This window comes from Acanthopagrus latus, chromosome 21, assembly GCF_904848185.1.
Source record: "Acanthopagrus latus isolate v.2019 chromosome 21, fAcaLat1.1, whole genome shotgun sequence".
NCBI classification, from domain to species: domain Eukaryota; kingdom Metazoa; phylum Chordata; class Actinopteri; order Spariformes; family Sparidae; genus Acanthopagrus; species Acanthopagrus latus.
In genome coordinates, this window is record NC_051059.1 from 24170413 (window position 1) to 24194425 (window position 24013).

A 24013-nucleotide genomic window follows, 5' to 3' on the forward strand; every position below is an offset into this window, starting at 1 on the left:
TATCACTGGCTGTACAATGTGCCTGAACACACACTAAAGCCTCATGAGAACCAGCCAAGGACCAAAGACGACGAAGGAGCCTGAGTTGTGAATTTCCCTCAGAGGCTTTCTGACAGTTCTCTGGTCAACCAGTTGTTGAATCACTTGTCCTGGTGGCCGGTCTCAGGTCTCAAACTGAACATGGCGGTCCTGGGCTGCTGTGGTTATCACCTGGTGTGAAGCCAGTCTGAACGTGCAGCCGAATTCTCAGAAGCCACTTCAGAGACGACTTATGGTAGTGACATAAATATTCAGTTCACTGGCAACAGCTCTGACAGATGTTCCAGCAGAACACTCCCTGTGTGATAAAACTGCACCTTTCAGAGCGGCCTTTTATTGTGGCGAGTCCAAAGCACACCTGAGCTCTAATCATGTTGAAACGCCGCGCCTCTGAGGTGAAAGGATCATCTTTGCTAACATGGGTTTTTAAGAATATCTGCTTAAACTTTTGTTTTGTCCACAGAAGAAGTTTTTGCCCTCGTGAAAAATCGCCTCGTGTTTATATTTTTGTTGAGAGCAGATGACAGTAGATGGTTTGTAATTTGAGTGTACTGACCCTTTAAAAACAGGACATTCTCCCTGTTAGACAGAACAGAAACAGCACAGCAGCTTTTTTTTTTCTTTTTTTTTTTACTTAAAACATTTATTTGATCCAATTCTTTGGAATGTAATAGTCAATGATCAGAGTCTGAGACAACAGAGACGGATGAGTCTGGGTGCTGACCAGAAAGTCAAAGTACAAACAATACTTTTAGTCACTTAAGGCCTCACTGCTTTTCCATTTCTTTCTTTTTTTTTTTTTTTTTACTTCCTTATGTCCTTCCTAGATTTTTTTTTTTTCTGGATCTGAGACAGGAAAAAAAAAAAAGAAATTACAGAAGCAGTATTGAAAATAAAACATTTTTTTTTCTTGTCATACAAAGAAAAAACAAAAACAAAAAACAAATAACAAAAACGAATGGCACGCACATTAGTGACAAAAAACACAAGGTGATATTATACCAAGTAAATAAAACTGTTACGCTTCGAAAGAGACGCATATAAGCTTTTTCCAGAATGAAAAACATCTCTGTAAATTTGTACTTTTCAGAATTAAAACATTGTCGTCCGAAAGCGCGTTAAAAAAAAAGAAGCCACGGTTAACACTGTCCTCTCCTTCCTTCGCTCTCTCTCTCTTTTCATAAATCAACATCATAAACACAGATTTTTTTTTTTTTAAATATATCAGTGCAACATTTGTTTTCACATCGAGTGCCGCAGCATCCTTTCTTGTCTGAAAAAAAAGGGCAGGGGGGTGGGGCGGGACGGAGATTTATGGACATCTGGCTGAAAAAAACATTAAAAACACATTCTGTCAAGACTGAAATTACATTGTCGATACCCATAATCCTCTCTGCTTGTCCTTCCTTGTAAACACATGCTGTTGAGAGAAACAAACGAAGACAGTTGAAGCTGTGTGATTTTACAAGAGCTGATAATCTCAACAGAGCACCTCGATTTGATTTGAAGATGGTCTCTCTTGATTTGAGCTGATCTGAAGAGGAGGATCTCGCGTTAAATTAAAGAACTGACGCGGTTTCGACTACTGACGAACATTCTCACTGAGCTCACACGATGTCACACGATGCTACATTTAAAAAAGGGGCGGATTTAACCTCCACGCCGCAGCGCAACAGGAACTGCGACGGGGGCCCGCGGATATACGGCAGTCCTGCGCAGTCACCAGAATACAAATGTTGACATGTAACATTTCTGCAAACCACAAATATGTTTCTTCATTTCAGGAGGTTTAAGCGAGTGTTTCAACATTTAAGTATGGTGGCCCAGGAGGTCAAAACACAAGACCAATACAGAAAATGCAACAACATTTCCAGGAAACACTTGTTGTGTTTTGTGAAATGTTTTCAGTTTTCTGTCATTAAAATAAATGTTTTTTTCTGTCATGTTGTGTTTTTTCTATCATATTTTTGTGTTTTCTGTCTTGTTGTTGTGTTTAGACCTTCAGGGCCACCATAATAAGGCGCGTTATTCTGTGCCCAAACCTAATTGAACGAGCGTTGTTGCAAAATATAGAATAAAGAAATGTAAAGCTTCAACACATCCGTAGTTTGCAGAGACGTAAATCACAACCATTCGTTCTCGTGACGGGTCGACCGGTACCAAACCTGCTTAATGGCTTTTAAATCTCTGTCTGTAATTTCAAGACCGTCAAAACTAAAATCCTCCTCCCTCCTGAACTGTACAGCGCTATGAGCAAGTGACCAGTATCACAACACACTGAGCTACAAAAGCTTAAACACAACAAAGCAGTTAATATTAGTACAGTATTTATAAGGCTCGTCATTTTCAGTTTTTAGCTAACTCTGCACTGAAAAATACCCAAATATTTTTTTTTTTTTTTTATAAGGAACCAATGGACTTCAGAGAGGGCGCTGATCCCTGCAGGTGACAGGAAGTAAGATGCTTCTGTAATGATGACAGTGGAGAAAATGCCAACTGAGCTGCTGCAGAGTCCCACAGACACAAAACATAAAGCAGACACACTCAAACGGAACAAATGAACTTGTCCCCTCCATCTTTTACAATAACATTAATGAGCCATGTGACATAGCGAGGCAGGTCTGTCGGGTCTCTGCCCTGATTAGCTTGTAAACTCATCTTTGTTATGAGATTGAGTCTGAACTGTGTGTGTGTGTGTGTGTGTGTGTGTGTGTGTGTGTGTGTGTGTGTTTTATGTCCGGGCTGCTGTAGCTCAAACGGAAATGGACATGTGAAGTAAGATTTTGGACGGTATGATCGGCTGATAGTCAACACAGGAAATAAACACCGACACGGAGTACAGCATTGTCTTGGCAAACATTGAAACCTGCTTCTTCTTCAGTGAAGACAGTCAGCATTCAGAGCCTCCACGAGGGAGAAGCGCTCAAAGTCTCTCTGACGGACGGGCTGGACACACTTCTGTGTTTCAAGGTTTCACAGTCTTTTTTTGTGCACCAGTGAGAGAAATGTCAGCAGTGATATAAAAACGTCCAAATCCTGACGATCCGTCCTCGACATGCCGTCGTCATGTTAGCGGGTGCTGAGGTTTTGTCCGTGTTACCCTATACAAAAAAACCCATCACATCCCATGAGGCTCTCAAAAGCCGATTTTCCATCGTTGTTAAAACCTTTCACGTTCCCAGAGCACGAAAACAGAAAAGCAAACGACGACGAAACGGACAAAATGGCAACCAGAAACACCAACAGCAGCTCGGTGCCGCCATCTGATGAAACTCTGTACATTGTCTGAACTGTGGAGTTTGATTTCGACACAGAAAGGATACTGCGGCACTGGTGTGTGTCTTTTTCTATAGAAAAGGGCGCTCAAATATATTAAAACCTATGTACAATATGTTGGATGTGTCATGTGCCATGAAAACGAGGCATTCAGGGCTCCTACACATCTTTTTCCATTCTGAAACTCTTGTTCTCTTTTCCAAAACCTTTTAAAAAACGACTGTCATCAAGGCAAGAAGATCTTCAGATCTACACCAACCGCACGTGTTCATCTGACAGCACACTACAACAACACAAATGTGTAGTTTTTTTAGCCACAATCTGGAAAAAAGTACGCTGTAAATGTTTCAGGATTTTTTCCCGCACGTTTGTGTAGGAACCCTGGACGGAACGCCAGCCGATGAGAAAAAAGAACAAGGCAACAGAAAAACTGGAGGAAAAAAAAAAAGGCACTGTCGGAACTAGACACAGGTCACCATGGTACCTGCCTTCACACACACACACACACACACACACACACACACACACACACTGACAGAAAGATGCTTCATGTATAGAGATAAACACGAGTGTACAACCACACGGCGAGACACATACACACCTGAAATGCAGATGTATATGATTGTGACACATGTACACGCACACTTTCTCTCTCTCACACACACACACACACACACACACACACACACACACGCATACACAGGGACATATGGGCTAGCTTTAGAGCCAGATATCAGAATAGCGATTTTCACAAACTCCACTCTCTCTTTGAAAATATGACATCTGAAAACAAAACAAACACACAATAAAAACAAAAAAAAAAAATCAAATCAAATCTTATCTTTCCATAAAAGTACACAAACAATACTTTCATCTGAATTGGTCTCAACACCAGCATGTGATTACGTGAAATCAACAAAGCACGCCGAAAAACAAATAGAATCCTTAGTTTTCTTCTTCTTCTTTTTTTTTTTTTTTGCTGTACAGATTCTTTATACACAGTGCCCCCTGCAGGTCAGTCCCTTCCACTGCCGCTCCTGAGAAAAAAAATTACATTGGCTCACTTTCAGCCCACCCTGCCGTCCCATTGGTGGCCTCAGCCCTGTGTTCCTCCCGCTTGATTGGCTGCAATCACGTGTCCCTTTTGCGGAGCGTTCGCGGCCCCGTCTGCTCGTTCCCCCTCACGCCTCTGAGTAGTTAGTCTGTCCGTTCATCTTGTCCTTCTTTAGCTTCACGCCGTCCACCAGCTCAAAGTTATAGTTCTCCAGGGCGGATAAGTTCCTGTCCGTCATGCTGCCCTGCGAGCAGGCACAGTACAGGACCACGCCGCAGATGGCGCCCAGGAAGACGCCCAGCGCGGACATGGCGATGATGGTGATGAGGATGGGGTCCAGGGTCTTCAGCATGTTGCCGGGGCCGCCGAGCTCGCTGTTGTCCTGCGAGAGGGAGTCCATCGCTGCGAGAGAGAGAGAGAGAGACGAGATGACATGATGTGATTACAGGCTCACAGGAGCAGACTGGTGGTTTTACATGTTCTGGATCATAAAGCACAAAAAGCAGCTTCTCCCAGAAATGACCAAACTTATTTCCTCTCACAACAACCCTGTCTTTTACTAGTTTGTCGTCTGGGTTTGATTTTTTCCCCACATTTTAACTTGTGAATGTTTTTGGATTCAGCCTCTTAAATCTTGGATATCAGATCGTCTGTGAACGCACCACCAAAGAACAGGCTTCAACACAGACGGTCCTCACAGAGCTCCAAACTGGCTAATAACAATCACAGGAACGTCACTGAGTCGGGTTTGTACTCACGTAGGATGATGATCTCGGTTGGAGGAGACGTAGGAGCTTCTGGATCTGGAGGAGAAAACAAACAGCCTCCGTTAGATTGAACTCAGGACTAGTAAGTAAAAATCTGGGGTAGTAAGTGAGCGATAACAATTCGATACTCACCCTTACAGTCCTCGGCACGGAGTCCATCCATGATCTGGATGTTGTCCACAGCTATGTGACCCGCGCTGCGTCTGTCGGCGACGCCCTCCACGACCACCTACGAGTCACGACACGAGGTCAGTCAGCACGCTCATTCAATATAATTCAACATAAACACAAAGTGAAAAAGTCCTAAAAATAACAATAAACTCTGGTGTCTCTTGTGTAAAAGCTAAATTAACACCTTTAAGTGTCATTTTTATCCTATAAAATGACTAAAAAATTAATTAATGACTCTTGAATCACAAACAAAAGTCTAGCCTCTTACGTCACAGTTTAAAGAAAAGTGTCCACATGATTAAAAGACATCTGCAGGACTCTGTTACCTGATATGAGACACTCGAGTGTGGCAGCAGGACCCGTCCCTCCCTCCACCGGCTGCCCTGGTGTCCGCTGACGGTCCACAGGATCTGTCCCGCCTCCGCCTCCTTCCTCTGCTTGATGTGGAGCGCCCCGGCGTGCTCCCCGAACATGTGGTACCAGAAGGACATGCACAGGTCGGCGTCCGGCGTGGTGATGAGCGGGCTGACCAGCGTCGCCACCTGCTCCTCGTCGCCATCGTCCTCGCCGGTTTTACTCGGCGTGTCGTCGTCGCTCAGCTGCATGTAGATGAAGTTCCCGGGTCCTCCTGCAGGGGGCGGCAGAGGACAAGGTAAGACTCACCGAGGGGCTCCTGACAGCCTTGAAACACAACACTGCACATAATTTAAGACCTTAAAGATTATTAAAAACACAGTCAGTGATGCTGTTTAGAGCTTCTCTGACTCCCACAGACTTCAGACAAGGACCAGCAGAAGATACGACTCGACATCACGACGGGCTCATTTTTTTCATACTTGTGATCTGGTTACGTCAAGAAATCAAGGTGAAACCATTCATTTCAGAGGGCTGCTGCTGTCTCCACAGAAAACATCCATCACGGGAGGTTTGAATGGAGGAGAAGGCCAGAGAGCAACGGCGCACTGATAAATCTGAGAGCTAGACGCTTTTTAAGAAGTTTTTCCAAGGCCGTCCAGTCATTTTTTTTCAAAAGGAGGCTTGAAGCGTCTGTAGGTTCTGTTCTGTTCAATTCAGTGCTGAGACTTTATATATATATATATATATATTACATATTCACAGTCAGGTTTGGATACAGGTCTGTTTCTATGCTTTTTTCTTCGTTGCAGTGCAGCTGATGTTTCCTTAAATCCTCTGAGATCGCCTACGGGCCGGTTCTGTTTCGCAACCTTCCTGATTGTGTCCCTGCAGGAAGCAACAACGTGACCAAATACGAGGCGAGCAGACTGGATATATTCCAGTCTGAGAGACACAGATCAGATTTATTGGGCGCTGACATTTACCTGTTTGAACTGGATTATCAAAGGTTTACAGCACACCTCCTGTCAGGCTGGATCAGATCAGTCTCAGATTAGGGAGGGATGTTTTTATCCTAACTGTACTATTATTCTGATTATTATGGCGTTTTTGCACAACGTTAGACACAAATACAGATAAAGATGAAGCCTTGTGTCCTTATTTTTGCATGTTTTCTGAAAGCTTATCCATACAGAGTAGTTGCAGGAGGCAGATTAGCAGTGTGGCCAATAATTCAAACGATGATAAGAGGAAGAAGTTATAAAAATGGCGGAGCAGTTATGAGGAGAGTTTATGTGAGTTGGTCAGAAGTTTTAAACATCTGTATGATGTTACTTCGCCCGGGCTCAGAGACAATCAGCCAGTAAAGACCAGCTGGGAGGAGATTGGATGGGATTAAATATGAGTTGGACGGCCACAAAAGGAAAACTGCAGGTCTGTGTGAGATCGATTTATCTCTGAGCGGCGCCATCTAGTGGCCGTACTGCTCAACATCCACGTCAACGTGAAGGACACATGGAAGTATGAGGGCAGTGATGCTTCTATCTTTTGAATCAGGTTTGACAACGATTAATCCAGAACTCTGATTTCAAAGTTCAGGCAAACTTCCTGTGAAAACACAATTATTTTGAAGGATGTTTAATTATTATCGCAGGATGTCCTTGATTTTAATCTCGCCTCAGTTTTTCCTGCAAAACGCCGTCATGTCAAGACAAATCTGGCTTTATTTAGCTTAATTCAAACTCTATCCCCGTCAGAATGAATGTTACTTGCCTTGAGAGATTCCCATGAATATATAAACACTATCGAACTGTGTGCCTCCGTCGTTCCCCTGACTGTGCTGAACACAACACCACAACTTTGTCATAGTTTTTCCCCGTTCGCTAACTCTTTGTCCTTCAGAACAAGGCCTGTGCGTCCGACGGGAGTTTCTTCTCCCATCGTAGGCATCTTTTCCTCATTTCTTTTTTTTTCTTTTTTTAAAGAAGAGGCACTGTTGTGAATTCCCAGCAGCGCACACTGTAACTGTGCGTTATTTAAAGCGTACAGTATTTAAAAATATTCCATCCTCTGGCTAAAATACTCTCGCCAGCTGCGTGGTAACACGAGGAGCCGCAGAGGGCGCTCCCACTGCCAGCTGGCTCCAGCACAAAGGTGAACACAAGGATCCTACCTGTGTGGTCGAGGGTCGGGCCTCTGTGGACCGAGGGAGCCCCGTTGGTCTGGATGAGCCACTCGGCGTCCGTCCTGGACTCTCCGGTCCAGCCGCAGAAAGACGAGAAGTCGAAGTTGCAGGCGAACCAGACGTACGCTGCAGCGAAGAGGAAACAGCAGATGGAGGGTTTAATCATAAAAGGAGGTTTTTCTGTTGAGATCTTTCACTCTTGTGTTACACGAGCTGAACTTTGACGGGATAAGGATCAGAGGCTTAAGTCTTCCTACCCTGAACCCTTTATCAGTTCCTGTAAATCAAATGCTATTGAACATATTAGCTGCTACGAGGCGACCGATTCTCTGTTCACAGGCTAATAAAACTACAATCCTGCACGTGTTCACCCGCTAAAGAGGAGAATAGGAGAACAGCCTGAAGGGGGGAAATAAAAAAAAACTGCAGCTCTTGTAACATCAATATTAGAAATCTGTTCCTGCTGTATTGTACACTCAGTGTAAATTGTATAGCTTGTGGAAAACCGACCAAACAAGAGAGCCTGTGCAGATGGAACTGGGCCGAGAGAGACAAGAGAGACGATTGTAATTGTAAACGTGGTGAAGAGCCGCCGCGGGCTGCTTTTTTCACTCCGGGAAACACAGGAACTGAGACGTCACCGCCGATAGAAACACAGCGCCAGCGCGTACATATGTTTGGGATCAGGACATCAGGACAGAGGGAGAGAGAGAGAGAAAAAAAAAGAGAGGGGAGGAACGGAGGGAGGAGAGAAAAGGCGTGGTGCCACCAACATGCTGCAGGATGTGGCTCCTGAACAAAAAACCCCAAACAGAAAAAAAAAGCCCCTAACATTTCCCTGCCTGCGTTCTGCCGGTGCCAGCAGTCGGCTGGCTGGCGGTGGCGGTTGAACCGCAGCATCCAGCAGAACGCAGGAGAATCTCTGAACACTGGACATGTTGTTTCTGAGAGGCTAATAGGATGCAGAGATGACTGTGGAGCCGGTAACCCTCCTCCAACCCGGAGCTGTCTCCACGCGATACCTCCACTCGGCTAATTGAGACCCAAGAGGGCTTTATTCTCTCTCTCTCTCTCTCCGGCGCTCTCTTTTTACCTTCGCTCTGCCCACCTCTTCATTCGTCTCACCCTCCTCCTTTCTGTCTATTCACTCCACTCTCTCTTTGCCACTGCTCCTATTTTTCTACCTTTCTGCTGATTTATCCCTCCTCTCTCTCCTGCAGTTGGCAGTTGACTCGCAGATGAATTGAATTTGGTGTATTCATGAAGGACGATGACGATGATGATGATGATGATGACGAACTGTGACACCAGATCTGAGATGCCCGTGCAGAAATAAAGCAAAATAAAGCAAAGTGAAAACACCTATCAGGCTCGCTAAGCAGGGGGGCAGCTCACGGTGCATTATTGTGCTCATAAAAACACGTCATGCTTTCTGATGCACCATAAAATATTTAAGACGTGTCTTAAAGTGAGTTATAAGTTTGAGTGTCTTGCGGATGCTCTTAACTTGATATAAAAGAGAGGTTCACAGATGGGGTTCTGAATGACGACACTCAGCTATGCAAACCTCAACAATCATCCGTCGGAAACAGTCTACGTAGTTTTCTAAGTTGTCATTATATGTGTTAATATAGCAGCTGGAAGAAGACGACATTTGACTGAGGGTCAAATTTAATAAATATAGTGAATATGACCAATTAAGGCTACTTTCTTCACACCTGTGTAGAAACTCCCCCAGACTCCCTTTAGAAATCGCTTAATTTAGTGAGTTTTTGCGTGAGGAGAAACTTTATAAAGTTGTGAAACTCTGTCCACAACAAATTCTGAACTACTCAAACCTTCTTGTAAATTCGGCAAACATTATATGTAAAGATAGTAATGGATGTGTATTACAGTCAGGCTGGTGACTGATGGGCGTGAAGCTGTCCACTCGTGATCGGATCACTCAGGAGTCAGGACGGCTGCTTTGATTTATTTCATATGTATCCACAAGACACTTAAACTTACAATGCATCACAGGTCACATCTATAATATTTTATGACTGTTGATACATGTGTTGTTGATGTGTTTTTATGAGTGTCGTTGTTAAGCGTTATTCATGCCTGATTAACTGATGTTGCGTAGAAAGTGTTTCTGAATTCACATCGGGTTTGAAATTGAAAAATGCTCCGAGCTGCTTCCAACTTGTTCCTTGACCACCACAACACAGTGGTTAGAAGTCTTTTCTCTAATTTTTCTTCATGAATTATTGATTCCCTTCACTTCATTTGGCCTTAAGAAAAAATATCTAAAATGAAGCAGTCTAAGAGAGAAGAAAACTTCTTTAGTTGGACGGCTCACGACCGAGGCCTGAGAAGAGATTTGCTTTTAGGGGTCACATAAAAAGAAAAGTGAGAAAAGCTTGTTCGATACTGCTTCAGTTCAGTCGTGAGCGTCATAAAACAACGCAGACACAATTTGTTCCAAGACATCGCCATGTAGAGCACGAGGTAAATAAAATAACCCTTTGTCATTTGATATAGTTTCACTGCTTTAACGGCGCGAAGGAGAGATTTGTTTCGTAACGTCAGGCCTGTTTGGTTTCTCTTCATCCCTCTTTCGACTTTTCCGTCCTCTCCGTGCGATTCGGTTTGGGTCCACGAGCACGATGGTTGATGGGAAAATCACAAAATAAAAAAATGCAGATGCATTTCAGAACAGATCTATCAACGTTTCTCTCTGCAGTCCAGTCGTGTCAGGGCTGCGCTAAAGTCTCATTTGTGAACTGGGGCGAAGATAAAAAAAAAAAAAAAAGCCATTTACTCCCATGAAAGTCGCTTTCATTGTTCTCTGTGACTGCGGCCGGTGCTGTCGGAGACGTGAATGATGGGACCGCTGGCTGAATTAATGCACTGATCTGGCAACCCTGGAGCGGCACATTTATTTGTACATCCGCTTGTAAAGCTTCAACTCGACTTTGAAGTTCAGAGGAGAGAGGTGAGGGAAGTGAGACACGGGCGGCACGTCGAGAGAGAGAACGGCATAAAAGAAAAATGAAACAAGGAAAACAGAAAGGTGAGGAGATCAGAGGAGGAGAGGCGGATGAATGAAAGATGAGAAGAGTAAACAGGGAAGCAGATTGCGGCCTCACCTGGCATTAAGTCCATGATGGGGTCGACCGCTGTGGTGCCTCCTGCTAGAGACAGATGGGACAGTCAGAGAGGGGTCAAAGGTCGGGAGGTTCGCTCTCACCCACACAGATGCCGACACGTTCTCAACACGCCACGAGAAATCAGCTCGAAGCTTTGAAACTCAGCAGACAATACAAATTCACTTTCACTTTCTCGGTCCGACTTCTCACAGAAAAATTGAGCTGAGGGTTTTTTGATTATGTGTGAAAGTAAAAGGAGAATTCTGAACACATTTCAGTAAACTGGAGAAAGAGGAAGATGAGGGAGAATTTTTCATGTTCCCAGTCCAATAACGGTTTCTGTTCCTTCCCCTCAAACTAAAGAAGAACCATCATTTTACACATGAAAGAGACGACGAGTGCCGCAGGATGAGAGAGAAGAACAAGCAAAGAGCGCTTCATCTAATATCACAACTCTACAAGCAGACTCGCTGAAATTATTCTACTTTTTAGTTTAAAACTTAGTTTCAGAGAGAGCTGCGTAAATAAATCAGAAAGAAACTCTTTGTTCTGGAGTTTCGGAGGTTTACCTGTAGCTACGTCGTAGTCATCGGGGGTGTCGGTCTCGCCACCGCAGTCCTGTTGACCTTCCTCGCAGTCCGAAGTCGGCGTCGAGCCGGGGACGGTAATCGGCGCCGTGGTGGTCGCTCCGAATGTGGTCATGGGAAGCGTGGAGGCGATGGGCGTGGTGGGAGGTGCTGTAGTTGTAATGTCTGCATGGAGAGACGGATAGAAGACAGTGTCAAGACAAAAAGAGATTTTCTATTTGCACATTTTCTTGCACTGTTCTTCAGTTGACTGTAAAGAAATATCAGTTAAGAAAGACGTTTAGCGGCTGTTTGAACTACTTCTTCGATGGCCATGTAAAAAAGTCCCCAGACTCCCTTTAAAAATCGGTACATTTTAAGAGTAGTTACATCAGGAGAGACATTATAAACTTTGTGAAATGCTGTCTCGACAAATTCTGAACTATTTGAACCTTGTTGAGAATTCGGCGTACATTTTAAATGGAAAGATGGATATAAGAGCGTTTCATAAGATTTCTTGCACAATGTTGTCAAACGTCTATCGTCTGGTTGTTAACTGATGGTCGTTTCCACTGTAAGAACTTTTTCCAGGAAGCTCAGAAACTTTTTGAAGGTCAGGAACTTTACTTCCCTTTCCATTAATGACATCAAGATCTAAGATTAGTAAGCACCCTCCTCAAAAAGTCCCTGCTGAGGGAACACAGGGACGGTTTGGGAACTAAATGGGAAGAGTGAGCTGCCGTAAATGTCATCGACTGTGAAGGAAGAGATAAGAAACTCAAGGAAACTTTTCCAGACAGAAGAAAAAGGAGCTGAGCTGCTTTGACAACATTTTCCATGAGATCTCTCAGTGTGTTTGTCGTCTTACGTGTTGTCTAATAAATCTGACATTCACAGCTTCTAAACCGCGATGAAGGTGCAAACCGGAACAAGCGAAAGGAACTTTTCATTTCCTGATTATATCTAAAAATAACAGCTGAGCTGGTATCTGTTAATGTGACGACAGGTGTTAAACGGGCAAAGTGTTGCGAGGAGAAATGTCTCCACCACAGCTGTCGCTTTTTTAATACGTTATCAAGAGTTAACCTGATCTCCACAGCTACGAAGACTTGCTAGAAATGCAGACAGGACAGTAAGTTCCAGCAGCCTAAAAAGGGGAAACAAGTGGCACCAAATTGGCAGAAAAGGTGAGATACTGCATCAAAGTAGCGCTGAAATCACAGAGAGAGAGGAGGGATCCACGCATCGCCACAAAAACAAAGTCACAGTCGAGCTTTGTAAAAGCATCTGAAGCCTAACAAGACCTTTTGGCTTTGTATTATTTATGCATGAGATATTAGCTTGAACGCCAGACACTCTCGCTGTCAGAAGATTCAAGAGCCGACACTCTCGTTTCCCATCGAGGCCCAAAGTGATAACGACAGAAAACTCTTGTATCTTGTTAAATTCCACCGTACAGCCCGTGTCTGGGCGATGTGTTTTTATGGAAATGAAGCAAATTGAACTTGAATTAGCATATGTAGGCTATGTTAAAAAAAAAAAAAAAAAAATCACAGATGGCGTGCATGTAATTAAACTTTGTAAGGAAACGTGTCTGCAGCGTTTTTTTTCTGAGTGGGATGGAGGTTCGCTCTCTCACAGCAGCGCGCATGTAACTGGATGATTTAACTCAAAGCTCCAAGCACCAAAAAAACCCCAAAAAAACACCCTGATTAAACTGCTGAAGCCGATCTGCAGCCGTATTGTGAGCTTGTTAGTTTCTCTTGTGTTTCCTCGAGATTCAGTTCGGCGTTCGCTTGATGTTTTGGTGGAAAACAGGAAGAGATGCCACAGAAAAAACAGTTTCTTTGAGGAGGAGAATCCCAGCGAACGGCTCCGTCGAGTGATCGACGCATCAGAAGAGCTTTTAATATCAACTGCGGCTCGTTTGCATCACTCAGCGACGTGACATCAGCTTGTTCGGCTGCTGAGAGCACTTGAGGACGAAGCTTTGTCGTTACGCGCGTTAATGAAGAGATAAACAGCATCACTGAGCAACAAGAGAGATACGATCTGGATAATTTGACATGAGTATACGTACATCTATCTATTACTTCAATCTCTGTTTTGGAGCGGCTCTTTCATGCATTGGTATAAAGAGCAAGAAAAGTCGAAGTTGGGGGGCGGTCGGGTGGTTCATACGGAGGATTTCCCCGTAAGAGACTGGGCTTCGTGTCCCATGTGTGACCAAGTGTCAACATCCATCTGATTTTAGGTTATGTTGCACAACAAAACAGGATGTTTTCCTGAACCTAACCAAACCACGACTGTTTGACAGCGTTAATAACAGTCCAGAAGCCTTACCGGGCCTTCATGTGCCCCGTCACATCGGACAATCTCTGAACATTTTGGTGCAGACTGGCACAAAAAAAGTTGATGGTCTAAGAAACTTTTACCAAAGTCATGTATTGTCTAGTCATTGTGTTAATTTCTTTGCTCTTCCTCATCATTCAAATACTGAAAACAGCTGTCAGCATGTTGCTGAAGTAAAAACAACACAGGGAGCACGTGAACGCAGCATTAACACGTCACTATACGCTTTATTTTTAAGGTCTAACCAGACACTAAAAAGCAGTTCTTGTCCCTCACTTCACCTCGACTCTCAGATCCTCTGTGATTATTATTAAATGTTTTTGTAAATGAAGTCTCTGGAGCGACCTCTGAACACCGCGGCATCTCTTTCATACGTTTTTTTTTATTTTTCGGTCTGTTTAATTACATAGGGAGTGTTTAAAGACCATGTTTCAAGTTTCTCCTTTCGGGTAACGGAGCGCCGGTGTTTTGCATATGAACTGGTTTACTTTAATTGGACTTTTGGAGGAGCAGCAGGGTTATATTCATATATATATATATATATATATATATATATATATATATATATATATATATTTAACGTTTGCAGCAATTACATCCGTGCCTGCAGCTGTGCAGAACAACCAGCTTCCAAAAAAACAAAGTTGGGACGCTGTGCAAAACATAAATATAAGCGAACATGACACTTTACCAACCTTTATATATTGACATGTACTTCATTGAAAACAGCGGCTGGATGTTTACAAAATGATTGTAATCTCGTTTTATTTTCCTCGCACTAGAACCCTTTTTTTGGAGGGTTGTGTCCGTTTACAGTTTGGTTTCTCCGCACTGCTTTTCACCTTTCAACTGTCATATAAACTTTACAGTACAGATAACGACGCGCACAACCTTAAACTTCTGAGGAGTTAATTAACGAGGCCCGAGACTCCTCCTGAGAGTCTCCCTGCTCGCAAAGTCAAAGTTTATCTCCGGACGCCGCGACTCCCCTCATCTTTCTCATCACCTCGTCTCTCCTGCTCCATCCTCTGCTCTACTTCTACTCTCTCACACACACACACACACACACACACACACACCTCTCATCGTCTACTCTGCAATCTCTCCTGCTCTGGCTGATCCTTATCGTTCTCCCTACAGGGCAACCAGATACTCCAGAGGGCCTCCCTCCTCCCTCCTCCCTTCATCTGCTCCTCTCTCACCTGCTGAGGGAGGTCGAGTCCTCTCTCTCTCTCTCTCTCTCTCTCTCTCTTAAACACACACACACACACACACACACACACACACACACCATCCAGCTCTGACCACTGCAGCAGCAGAGATAGCAGCCTGCTGTGGCTTCCGTCAGCCTTTCTCGCTCTCTCATTAGAGTGCAGATAAGCGGCCTGGAGTGTTCAGCAGTTCACTCGTTAATGACCAACCGGCCAAGAACACATTAATGCCAACGCTTCTTCCAGCGCTGTTTGCATGTTGAACACTTCTCTTCCTTCTCTTCCTCCTGCACTAAATGTTTTTGAGTGTTCTTCCTCAAATTGTGCCGTCGACGCTGAAAGGTAGAAAAAATGTCTGAAGCTCTCATGTTGGCCGCCGCTGATGCAGCGACAGGTGAGACGATTCACTCGTCTTCTTTCTGAATGTGCTTTGATGATGATGATGATGATGATAATGATGATGTGCTTTAATGCTTTCAGTGTACGTGAGCTCACATTGAAAATGCGAGCCGTGGCGTTTAGATGCTCGTCACAGACGCCTTGCTGGGAAAGATTTTATAACAGGAATCGTTCCACCATTTTCACAGCGGGACGAGCAAAACGAGCAAAAATGGATCACGTGACTGTGACGTGCATGAAATCATTCCCTCTTCACGGCTACGCATGAAAGATTAAAGGTGACACAAACATGTGACCTGCAGGAGAGAGACTGATGCTGAGTGTTGAGTCTCATTCCTGGACGTTTTTGGGTCGGAAGATCTGGTCGGACGCCAAAACCAGCGTGTGTTTGACGACCTGGAGACGAGCCTCAGTACTCTGCCTGTCTCCAGGAAGTTACACTTTGTTGCTTTGTTGCATCATCATGATGTAAACGTAAAAGGTTACAGAATAATAATAAGCAGATCGACTAAATCAAAGAATAACAGCTGCCTGTTGTTACTTTAAATGAATTCTGAGCTTCTCTAAATAGAGTTTAGATGCTGAAGCTGACCTCGACTCTGACGGATCGACTGTGTATCTGTTACCTGAGCGCTTCTCTCAAACCAACAACAACTCGACCGAAAGCCAGAAACCACAGGAGCGATCTGCTTTAATATCAGCCTCCGTGTAAGACTGTGATATTAAAACGTAACGCGATGAGACAAACTGCCTCGGGGACGACACTCCATACTTGCTCTTCTTGTTATTGTGCGATGTTGGCAACGAATAAATGTCTAAGATTATTATAAAGTAGGCCTGCGTGTTCACATCGCCCTGCTCTTCATTTCATTACGTATGATTATTAAATTAGATGAGTTGAAGCAGATAATGTGAATACGAAGAAATGGCATCTTTTCAGCCGGGCGCTCACCGTCCAGCTCGCAGCCCAGCAGCTCCAGTCGGAGGCCCAGACCCTCGGTGGTGGCTCTCTCCGGGTAGATCCTGACGAAGCGGGTCAGGAGGGGACCCACGGGCCTCAGCTCGGGGGTGTCGTGGTTCTGATTACCCTGGAATATCTGCGGCAGGAAACAGATTAAACATGTCAGGGCTTTAGGGAACTAAAGACGAGCACTGACAGGCGCTGCAAATAATCATTTGTGTTGATTTTATTCTATTAAAACAGCGTTTACAGACCAGTTAAGCTCCACAATGTTAATGTTTGGTTATATTTTATTGAACACAAGGAATCCTGAGGCCTTGAATTTATGTTTTTCCAAGAATTGTCTCCCAGGATCATGATAAAGAAGCCAGTCACACACAAATCTGACTGCTGCTTCTTGCTCTTGTTCAAACTCTAGATCCCGTCGGCGGCGCTGACCAAGAATAAAACAAACAATAACCTCTTCTGTTTCCGAACGCGGAGTCTGCTTCTGATCAAACGTCGGTCAGTTTGATAAGAAGAAGCTGAAACAAAATGAATGAAATGAAAAGAGGAAACAAAACAAAACAAAACCAAAAAAAATGCCAAAGCCAGGAAATCAGAACCAGAGGCCGGCCTTTCATAACGTCCGATGTGGGAAGAGGCACAGATGAAAATGGTTTCCGTCACGCTGGGAGCCAAGTGGCGGGACACCGAACACCAAGAGCGCTCCTGCTCGTCTGAACCGCTGAGGTTTCCTTTGGCCTGATTTATTACAGACGGCAGCGTGGCATCGCGGGCGTAAGCTCGGATGTGCCAAAGACTGGATTTATACACAGAACACAGCAAGATCCGAGTCTGTGGAAGGTTTTGATTTGGCCTGAGCGGCGTGCTAACAACCGCGCAGATGGCTAACTTTTTAGCATTCACCTTCGTAGAGCGAACAAAAAGCTGCAGCAGGTTTGCAGGGATGACATCATATGAAAGAAGTAGAACAGGGTTAGTCTGTTTACATGAACAGTAAACACGAGAGGAGGAGAGTGAGACTAAAGAGAAGACGTCTCTCGGGTCGTTGCTCGTTGTTTTGTTGTTGCATTATTCAGCGATGGAGTGTGTTCTCTCCTGTCTCCAGCACGAGGTCGTTTTTCTAACGCTCCCGTGAACAAGTCGACTTTTTGTAGGTGATGTTTTGTTTCATTCTACTCGAACGGTTTTGAGTATCTGAGGTTTTTAACGCCGTCCGTCTTTACCTTCCACCTCCCGTTAGCATCGCACGTCGCTGCAGAAACGTCTGCCTCGATTTTATCTACCTTCAACTTTTAAAATCTCTTCGAGCGCTTCTTGTCCTCCGATCGAAGAAAAGATCATCCATCATATAACAGACTGTCATGTTGTGCTGTTGCTTAGAAAGCACTGTGGACATGTAACGAGATGTAAAGACACGCTGTTGTATTACACAAAAAATATCTGTTCTTTAAGATGTACGAGCTCTTACAGTATCTCCACATGTGAGCGGGACATGTATAAGTACCAGCCAGGGCCTCACTGAGCCTTCCTGCCTTCGTCTTTTGAAGCTTTTTTTCTTTTTTCTTTTTGGGCGCGCAGGAAACAGAGCGGAGCGTCAGGGCGAAGGGGATGGAGGAGCATCTAGATCTCCGTCTGCAGTGAATCAGCAGGAGACTGATGGCTAACCTCGTCCTCCGCCCCGCCATCTGGAACACATAGAGGAGGATGTCGCACCAGCGGGGCCGGCCCGGGGAGGAGGAGGAGGAGGAGAGGAAGCCCGAGTCCTGAAAGCAATGACATGAATTTCCTCCTCGAGGATCAGAATCAAAGACGCCACCCAAAAATCGCCCAGAAGGGTTGGAGACCGAGAGACCGAGAGAGACTGAGACTGGAGGGCTCCGACAGCTGTCCGTCAAACCAAACAGGACTGAAACATTTTCACGACGTAGGTGGCTCTCGTCTCCTCATCGTCATTAAAACCAGGACGGCTGTCACAACGAGCAGAAATATCATCGTATGAACTGGCGTAACTTTGAGTTCAACCTCAATACTCTTTAGTTTTCTTGATATCGCACCCCTTTTAGAAAACGCAGAGGAGTTGGTTGGAGTTCGTTTGCCCTCAGTCTCGCCTGCCGTCTCTCATTGAGCCCTAACAACCGCTAACAATAAGTCTTGATGCCGAGAGGCCGGCGAGTATCGATCCCGGTGCTCTCAAAGCATAATTATTATGAAAAACGCGGCAATAACTGAAGGCAGCTGAGGTCAACACATTCATGTGTTTATACCAGCTCCTCTCTCTGCTCTGCTCTTATCTAGATTATAGCAGCTGGTCAAATTTAAGTGAGTAAATCCAGTTAATTCAGTTTATTACAGACTAAAAAAAAAAACCAAGTTTGACCTCCAGAGCAGAAGTTAATCAGACCTCTGATGCGTTGAGTGAAAGCGCTAAAGAACAAATTAAACAGAAAGTGAAGAGATGAATAGATAGATAAATAAATGTTGAGAATAAATCCTGCTGTGACTCCTTAAACAACCAACTTACAACTTCTGAAAGCTCCCGTCTCGCTTCATGTCAAGGTTTCGTTGGAGTGCGTCCGACAAAAGCATCCAACAAACAACGTGGTCGGAGCTCACGCGAGCTGCAGTCTGTAATTTGGGAAACGCTAAACGTTCGCTTCCAGCAGCGGTGTGTGTTTCTGCGGCCTGTGAGATGGTTCTCCAGGAATTACAGATTACCGTAAGAGGAGAGACGTTTCTTTTTGGGTTTTTTTCATGTCAGCAAGCTTTTATCTGTCTTCTGTGTAATTTGCTTTTCTGTTAATCTCTGTCCGGGCTGCAGCGAAACGTCTGAACGAGACGGACGACGGCGGGATGGACGGAGAGAAGGATGAAGAAAGAAAGAAAGAAAGACAGAAAGAAAGAGAATGAGAGGAGGAACTGAGTGTGGATGAAAGAGTGGAACCACGTCAGTTCACAGAGTTCATATGAGACGTTTTAGTTGCATTTTTGTTTACTTGTTCGTCATTTTAAAGGTGCAGTATGTAAGAATTGGGCTCCTCATAATGCAAATGTAAACGCACATATTCTGGTAGCTAACTGCTGCTAACTGTTAGCTCAGTTGCTAACCCTGAGCTTGGAGCACCGCATTGATATTGCTGTGGTACAAACTAGCTAATAGCTACCTGAATAGCATGCTAACTTCTGCAGCTATCACTGTAACACATAAGTTAAAACTGAAATCAAAATCAAAACTGCAATTTTTTCAGATTATATTGATAATTTTATTTAATTCTTTAAAAGATCTGACATTCAAATATTATTTTGTAAATCAGGGAAGTTGAGATTTGTTGTATGTTATGTCACCTTGGCGCAACAAAGGTATGAAAGAAGGATGAAAATCACAGCCAGTCCGGTCGTATTGCCGGCTACAGGTACAAATGTGGGTCGGATGCACCAACCTTGGGCTTGGTGGTGTCGTTCTCCTTGACGATGGTCCAGTCCTCCCCGTCCAGGCTGTGACCCACCCTGAACTTCTTCATGTAGACGTTCCTGTCGCGGTGTTTCCCTCCCTGGATCACCACGCCGCTCACCATCTTGTCCTGGCCCAGATCCACCTGAGAAGGGAGAACACAAGCGGGACAAAATGGTCGGCATCTTGCTGACAAAAGTCGATCCGAGGCCTCACTGACCAGTTCTGCGTTCAACCCACCTGCAGCCACTCGTTCCTGAAGGGCTGCTTGGTTTGCTGCCCGGTCCAGCCCGACCTCCCCGTCAACAAACGGGCGTTTTCAGCCACCCAGCCCCGGTCGGCGTACGACGAGGCGCTGATCTGAGCGTCCGAGATCTGACCGGACACCATCCCCAGCATCCCCGAACACGGATAGTCTGTGCAGAGAGGGAATAAGAAGGAAACAGCGTTGGATAAGAAACTTCTGAAAGGCGTACAGCGTGATAAGAAAGACCACTTTCATCTTTATCCTGTCTCTGCTTTAGTCAGCGGTTTTGAGTTGATGCCCTCTGGGCGCTGCTGCAGTATTTAACACCGAGGACTAATTTATCATCTGTGGGACGAGTTTGGTTGAACTGACCATGATGCAGCTCTCTGTGTATAGAAGCCTGTATGAACACTGTAAGATCTGTGCTTTACGACTTCTGCTTCTCTTCTGTTACAAAAGACCAGTTCAGATCAGATCAGCACTGCGTCGGAATCTGCAGACCTTTTTTTTTTTTTTTCCCCCCCTCCCGGTGGTGTTCAGAAAGAAAAACAGCCAGTTAAACAAATTTAAATGGCTGCATTGCTTCAGGCAGCAGCGAGACAATGAAATACGATCCAGCGAGTCCAGTTTGAGAAGAAGATCCATCAGTTTCTGGGCTCATGAAAAGGAAACGGCAGAGTGAATGTTAACGTAACGTGAAATGACGACGGCCTGCTCACTGACCAAATCTTTTACCGACACTGATTCCCCTTCTGGTTCCTTTACGTATCTTTTAAACCAGCTCACATTTCCACCAATTATCAGTCAAAGAAGCGTCAACGACCTCAACTTGATAAACCCACTTTAGTTTTGCCCTTCGGGTCAAGGTAAGTCTATCTTTTGCTTCCATCCAGCAACCAAATTGTCAAAATGCTCAAAACTAGATAAAACTATGCACTCGGTAGCTAATGCTAACCCTCGCCCTGGCTAAACTCTGGTGTGCCCGGATGAATAATTAGACTTCCAGGATCAAACAAAGTCTCAGACCCTCGATTCAAATGAAGAAAACCTCTAGTTGTATTTTCTCATCTGCTGCTTCAAAGTGAGAATTTGCACTGTTTTTTTTTTTTTTTTTTTTTTGTACCATCCATCTGAGACTTGCATGAGAACACGTTGTCAGAAGCCGGGAGGCAGCTGGTAGCAGAGTCTTTGGCAAATGTTCGGAGGTTCAAAGTCTCGTCTCGGGGGCGCGTGACACCGACGGGCTCGGCTGTTGAAGTCGAGGCGACGCGCGGCCTCGAGGCTACAAGACAATCTGTTGAACAACCAGGCCGGTCTGTTTTCTCTAACAAGTACGGGGAAATATTCCGGGAGTAATTACTGGGAGGCTTGAGATGTGCTTTTTAGGTTATATTGCAGAAACTTAACAACGATCCTCTCAAGAGTTTTAATCCATTACCAACAACGAGGTAGATCTAAAATCCGGGTCGTACACAGTCGCGGTCTCTGCGTGATATCTGTGTTTGACAAATGCTTCCAGAGTTATGTCTGGTGCTTAACAACAGCTCCCGAGGATGTGAATTCCTCCATAATGTGAATTTATAGCAACCCATGTGTTCTTTATGGAAACCCCCCTCCCACAGCGCCTCTCTGTGTGGGTTCTTGTGCTTATGAGAACCAAATGTTCTCCCAGGAACAGAAAAAAAAAAAAAAAAAGGAAAAGGTTAAACGAGTGAAAAAGTGAGCTCCAAGTCCACGCGTTCGATCGCTTCATGGAGTTTGGCTGAAGATTAAAAATAGAAACAGGATTAAATTTAGGTCAAGATGAGGATCAAGTTGGGTTTTAAGAGTTCTGTTCGGTACTTTCACACGTTCCCGGTTTCCCAGTTGCGCCATTATGTCTCCTGAATCACCTGTCTAGCACTCAGCAGCCTGTTCTCCTATGAGTAAGAGCCTAATATCTACTTTATGGAGCTCTCCTGCCGAGAGTTGCTTGTACTGTAGCGCGTCAAGGACTGCGGTTTATGTAACGTTTGGAGGATGAGTAATGAGGCGGCGTGATTCTCCTCTGCTCCTCTGTAATGAATAACGGTGTCCTTCCGTGGGAGTTTTTGCGCTCGCCTTGGAAGCGGCGATTATTTTAAATCAACAGAGAGCAGCAGGAGATTCTCACGCGGCGGCCAAAAAGATGTTAAAGTTTGATTCACGATGTGCAACAACAACAAAAACTGAGACAGTGTTGTTAAAGGGAGGACGACGAAGTTTCTGACGCAGGTAGAGAAGCGAAGAGTTCAAATCATCACACATGAGGCGTTAACGTTCCCCAAGTAAAGACACATTCAGCGATTTAAAAAGCATCTCAGGTAAACGGACGTGCACGTAGCGTCTGCAAAAGGAAGATTATTTTCATAAAAGGGGGAAGAAAGTTGGTCAGAATTGTTAAGAAAAGTTCCCACAAAGCGAAAGAAAAAAGGTTCAAGGACGGAAATTTATAAGTTTGTAGCTTATTGTTGAATTTTGGATGTTACATTAAACGGTACCGAACACAAGATAAGAGCTGCATAACAAACGTTTCAAAATAATAAACGTTTCTCACGGAAAACGGAGGAAACCGCTCTTTATAATTCTTTGTTGTTGATCAAAAACTGATCCAAAAGGGATATTTTTCTACAATGACCTGCCAACTTCCGTCCCTCCGCGGTGTTTAAAATGCTTCATAATATATCAGAAAATGGAAGTGACGGAGAGAAATCAAACCAGCGTGGGTGTGAGCACAAGCCCACAGTCCATATGTACGTTGGATTATATAAGAATTTAGATTACATTAAACTTGAACGAACTCTGCGGTGATGGACAAAGTCAATAAAGAGAGAAAAAAAAAAATCCATGAAATATAAGAATGGGAATGTGAAAAAAGGACAAACAGGAAGTGTCGGCTCAGTTGGTACCTGACGTCCTGCAGCCGTAGATCTCGAAGCGCATGCAGATGCCTTGCTCCCAGGAGGTGGGCTTGATCCGGATGTAACGGGCCAGAGTCTGTTTGGGGAGGAAGGAGCGGACCTCGTCTGTCGGGTTGTGGTTCCCCTGGAAGATCTGAGGACACAGGGAAGAACACACTGAGTAGTAAATCTAACAATAAAAGCGTTGTTGCTTCACGAGTGACAACACGATGATCGGCTGACGAGGTTTCTGATAGTCGTGTGGTTTTATTAGAATTTGGTTTGACCCAAATCGACATAACGAAGCTGTTCATCAGGCAACATCCGAGCCCAACCCTGGGATGAAGTGTTTGAACCCCCCCCCCCTCTGTTATTTGTGTTGATGTTGTCACATCAGTGGATCTCCGAAAAGAAAAACAGACCATGATTCTGACGAGAGAAGCGGGCTGGAACGCTGACTTCCAGTGCATCATTTCAGTCAAGGCTCATTATTAAGGATGCTGCCAAAATGCTGTCAGCCTTGAAAAAAAAACATTGATTCAGCCACCCGCGCTGCTGTCCCCATTGATTGGAATGCAGAGTCCTTCATTACTCATCAATAATACATATCTACGCGCGCCGACAGCATTAATGACTCCTCGTTACCTTCGGCTTCGAGCCCTCCTTCACGGCCACCCAGTCCTCGCCCGTGGAGCTCACGTCCACCTTGTACGAGCGGACGTAGTAATGCTTCTTGGTCTCTTTGGAGATCGCTCCCTGCGTCCCGACGGCTGAGACGAACCGGAGAAAACCCAGATCCACCTGGAAAACACACGCAGAGAAGCACAGAGTTAGAGTTAGAGTTAGTCAACAGGTAGCAGGATCACAGGCCAGGTGTCCATAGCATCAATTCACAACAAGTTCGCTCACGACACTTCCCAACCGGAGT

At 44.7% G+C, this 24013-nt stretch overlaps 1 protein-coding gene and 1 long non-coding RNA gene across 6 annotated transcripts in view; one reads left to right on the forward strand and one right to left on the reverse strand.

The window, feature by feature from the left end:
* Positions 1 to 649: 649 nt before the first annotated feature.
* LOC119011827 (neuropilin-1a-like) overlaps positions 650 to 24013 on the reverse strand; it is a 93157-nt gene continuing 69793 nt past the window's right edge. Inside the window, exons 7-18 of one of the 5 annotated variants that reach the window (XM_037085239.1) lie at positions 23731 to 23886; positions 23095 to 23239; positions 20161 to 20336; positions 19910 to 20065; positions 16458 to 16602; positions 11547 to 11729; positions 10978 to 11019; positions 7835 to 7972; positions 5634 to 5935; positions 5269 to 5365; positions 5128 to 5172; positions 650 to 4771 (exon numbers count right to left, since the gene is read on the reverse strand). In XM_037085239.1, coding sequence (XP_036941134.1) covers positions 4497 to 4771; positions 5128 to 5172; positions 5269 to 5365; positions 5634 to 5935; positions 7835 to 7972; positions 10978 to 11019; positions 11547 to 11729; positions 16458 to 16602; positions 19910 to 20065; positions 20161 to 20336; positions 23095 to 23239; positions 23731 to 23886 — 1860 coding nt within the window. In that variant the 3' untranslated portion in view covers positions 650 to 4496. Of the gene's footprint in view, positions 4772 to 5127; positions 5173 to 5268; positions 5366 to 5633; positions 5939 to 7834; positions 7973 to 10977; positions 11023 to 11546; positions 11730 to 16457; positions 16603 to 19909; positions 20066 to 20160; positions 20337 to 23094; positions 23240 to 23730; positions 23887 to 24013 lie in introns of all 5 variants that reach the window. The other 4 variants (XM_037085238.1, XM_037085236.1, XM_037085237.1 and 1 more) reach the window with 4 other exon arrangements.
* On the forward strand, positions 5841 to 7436 carry LOC119011830. The gene is made up of 3 exons (XR_005072283.1): positions 5841 to 5959; positions 6214 to 6356; positions 6474 to 7436. It is a non-coding gene; the product is annotated as an uncharacterized LOC119011830 (long non-coding RNA).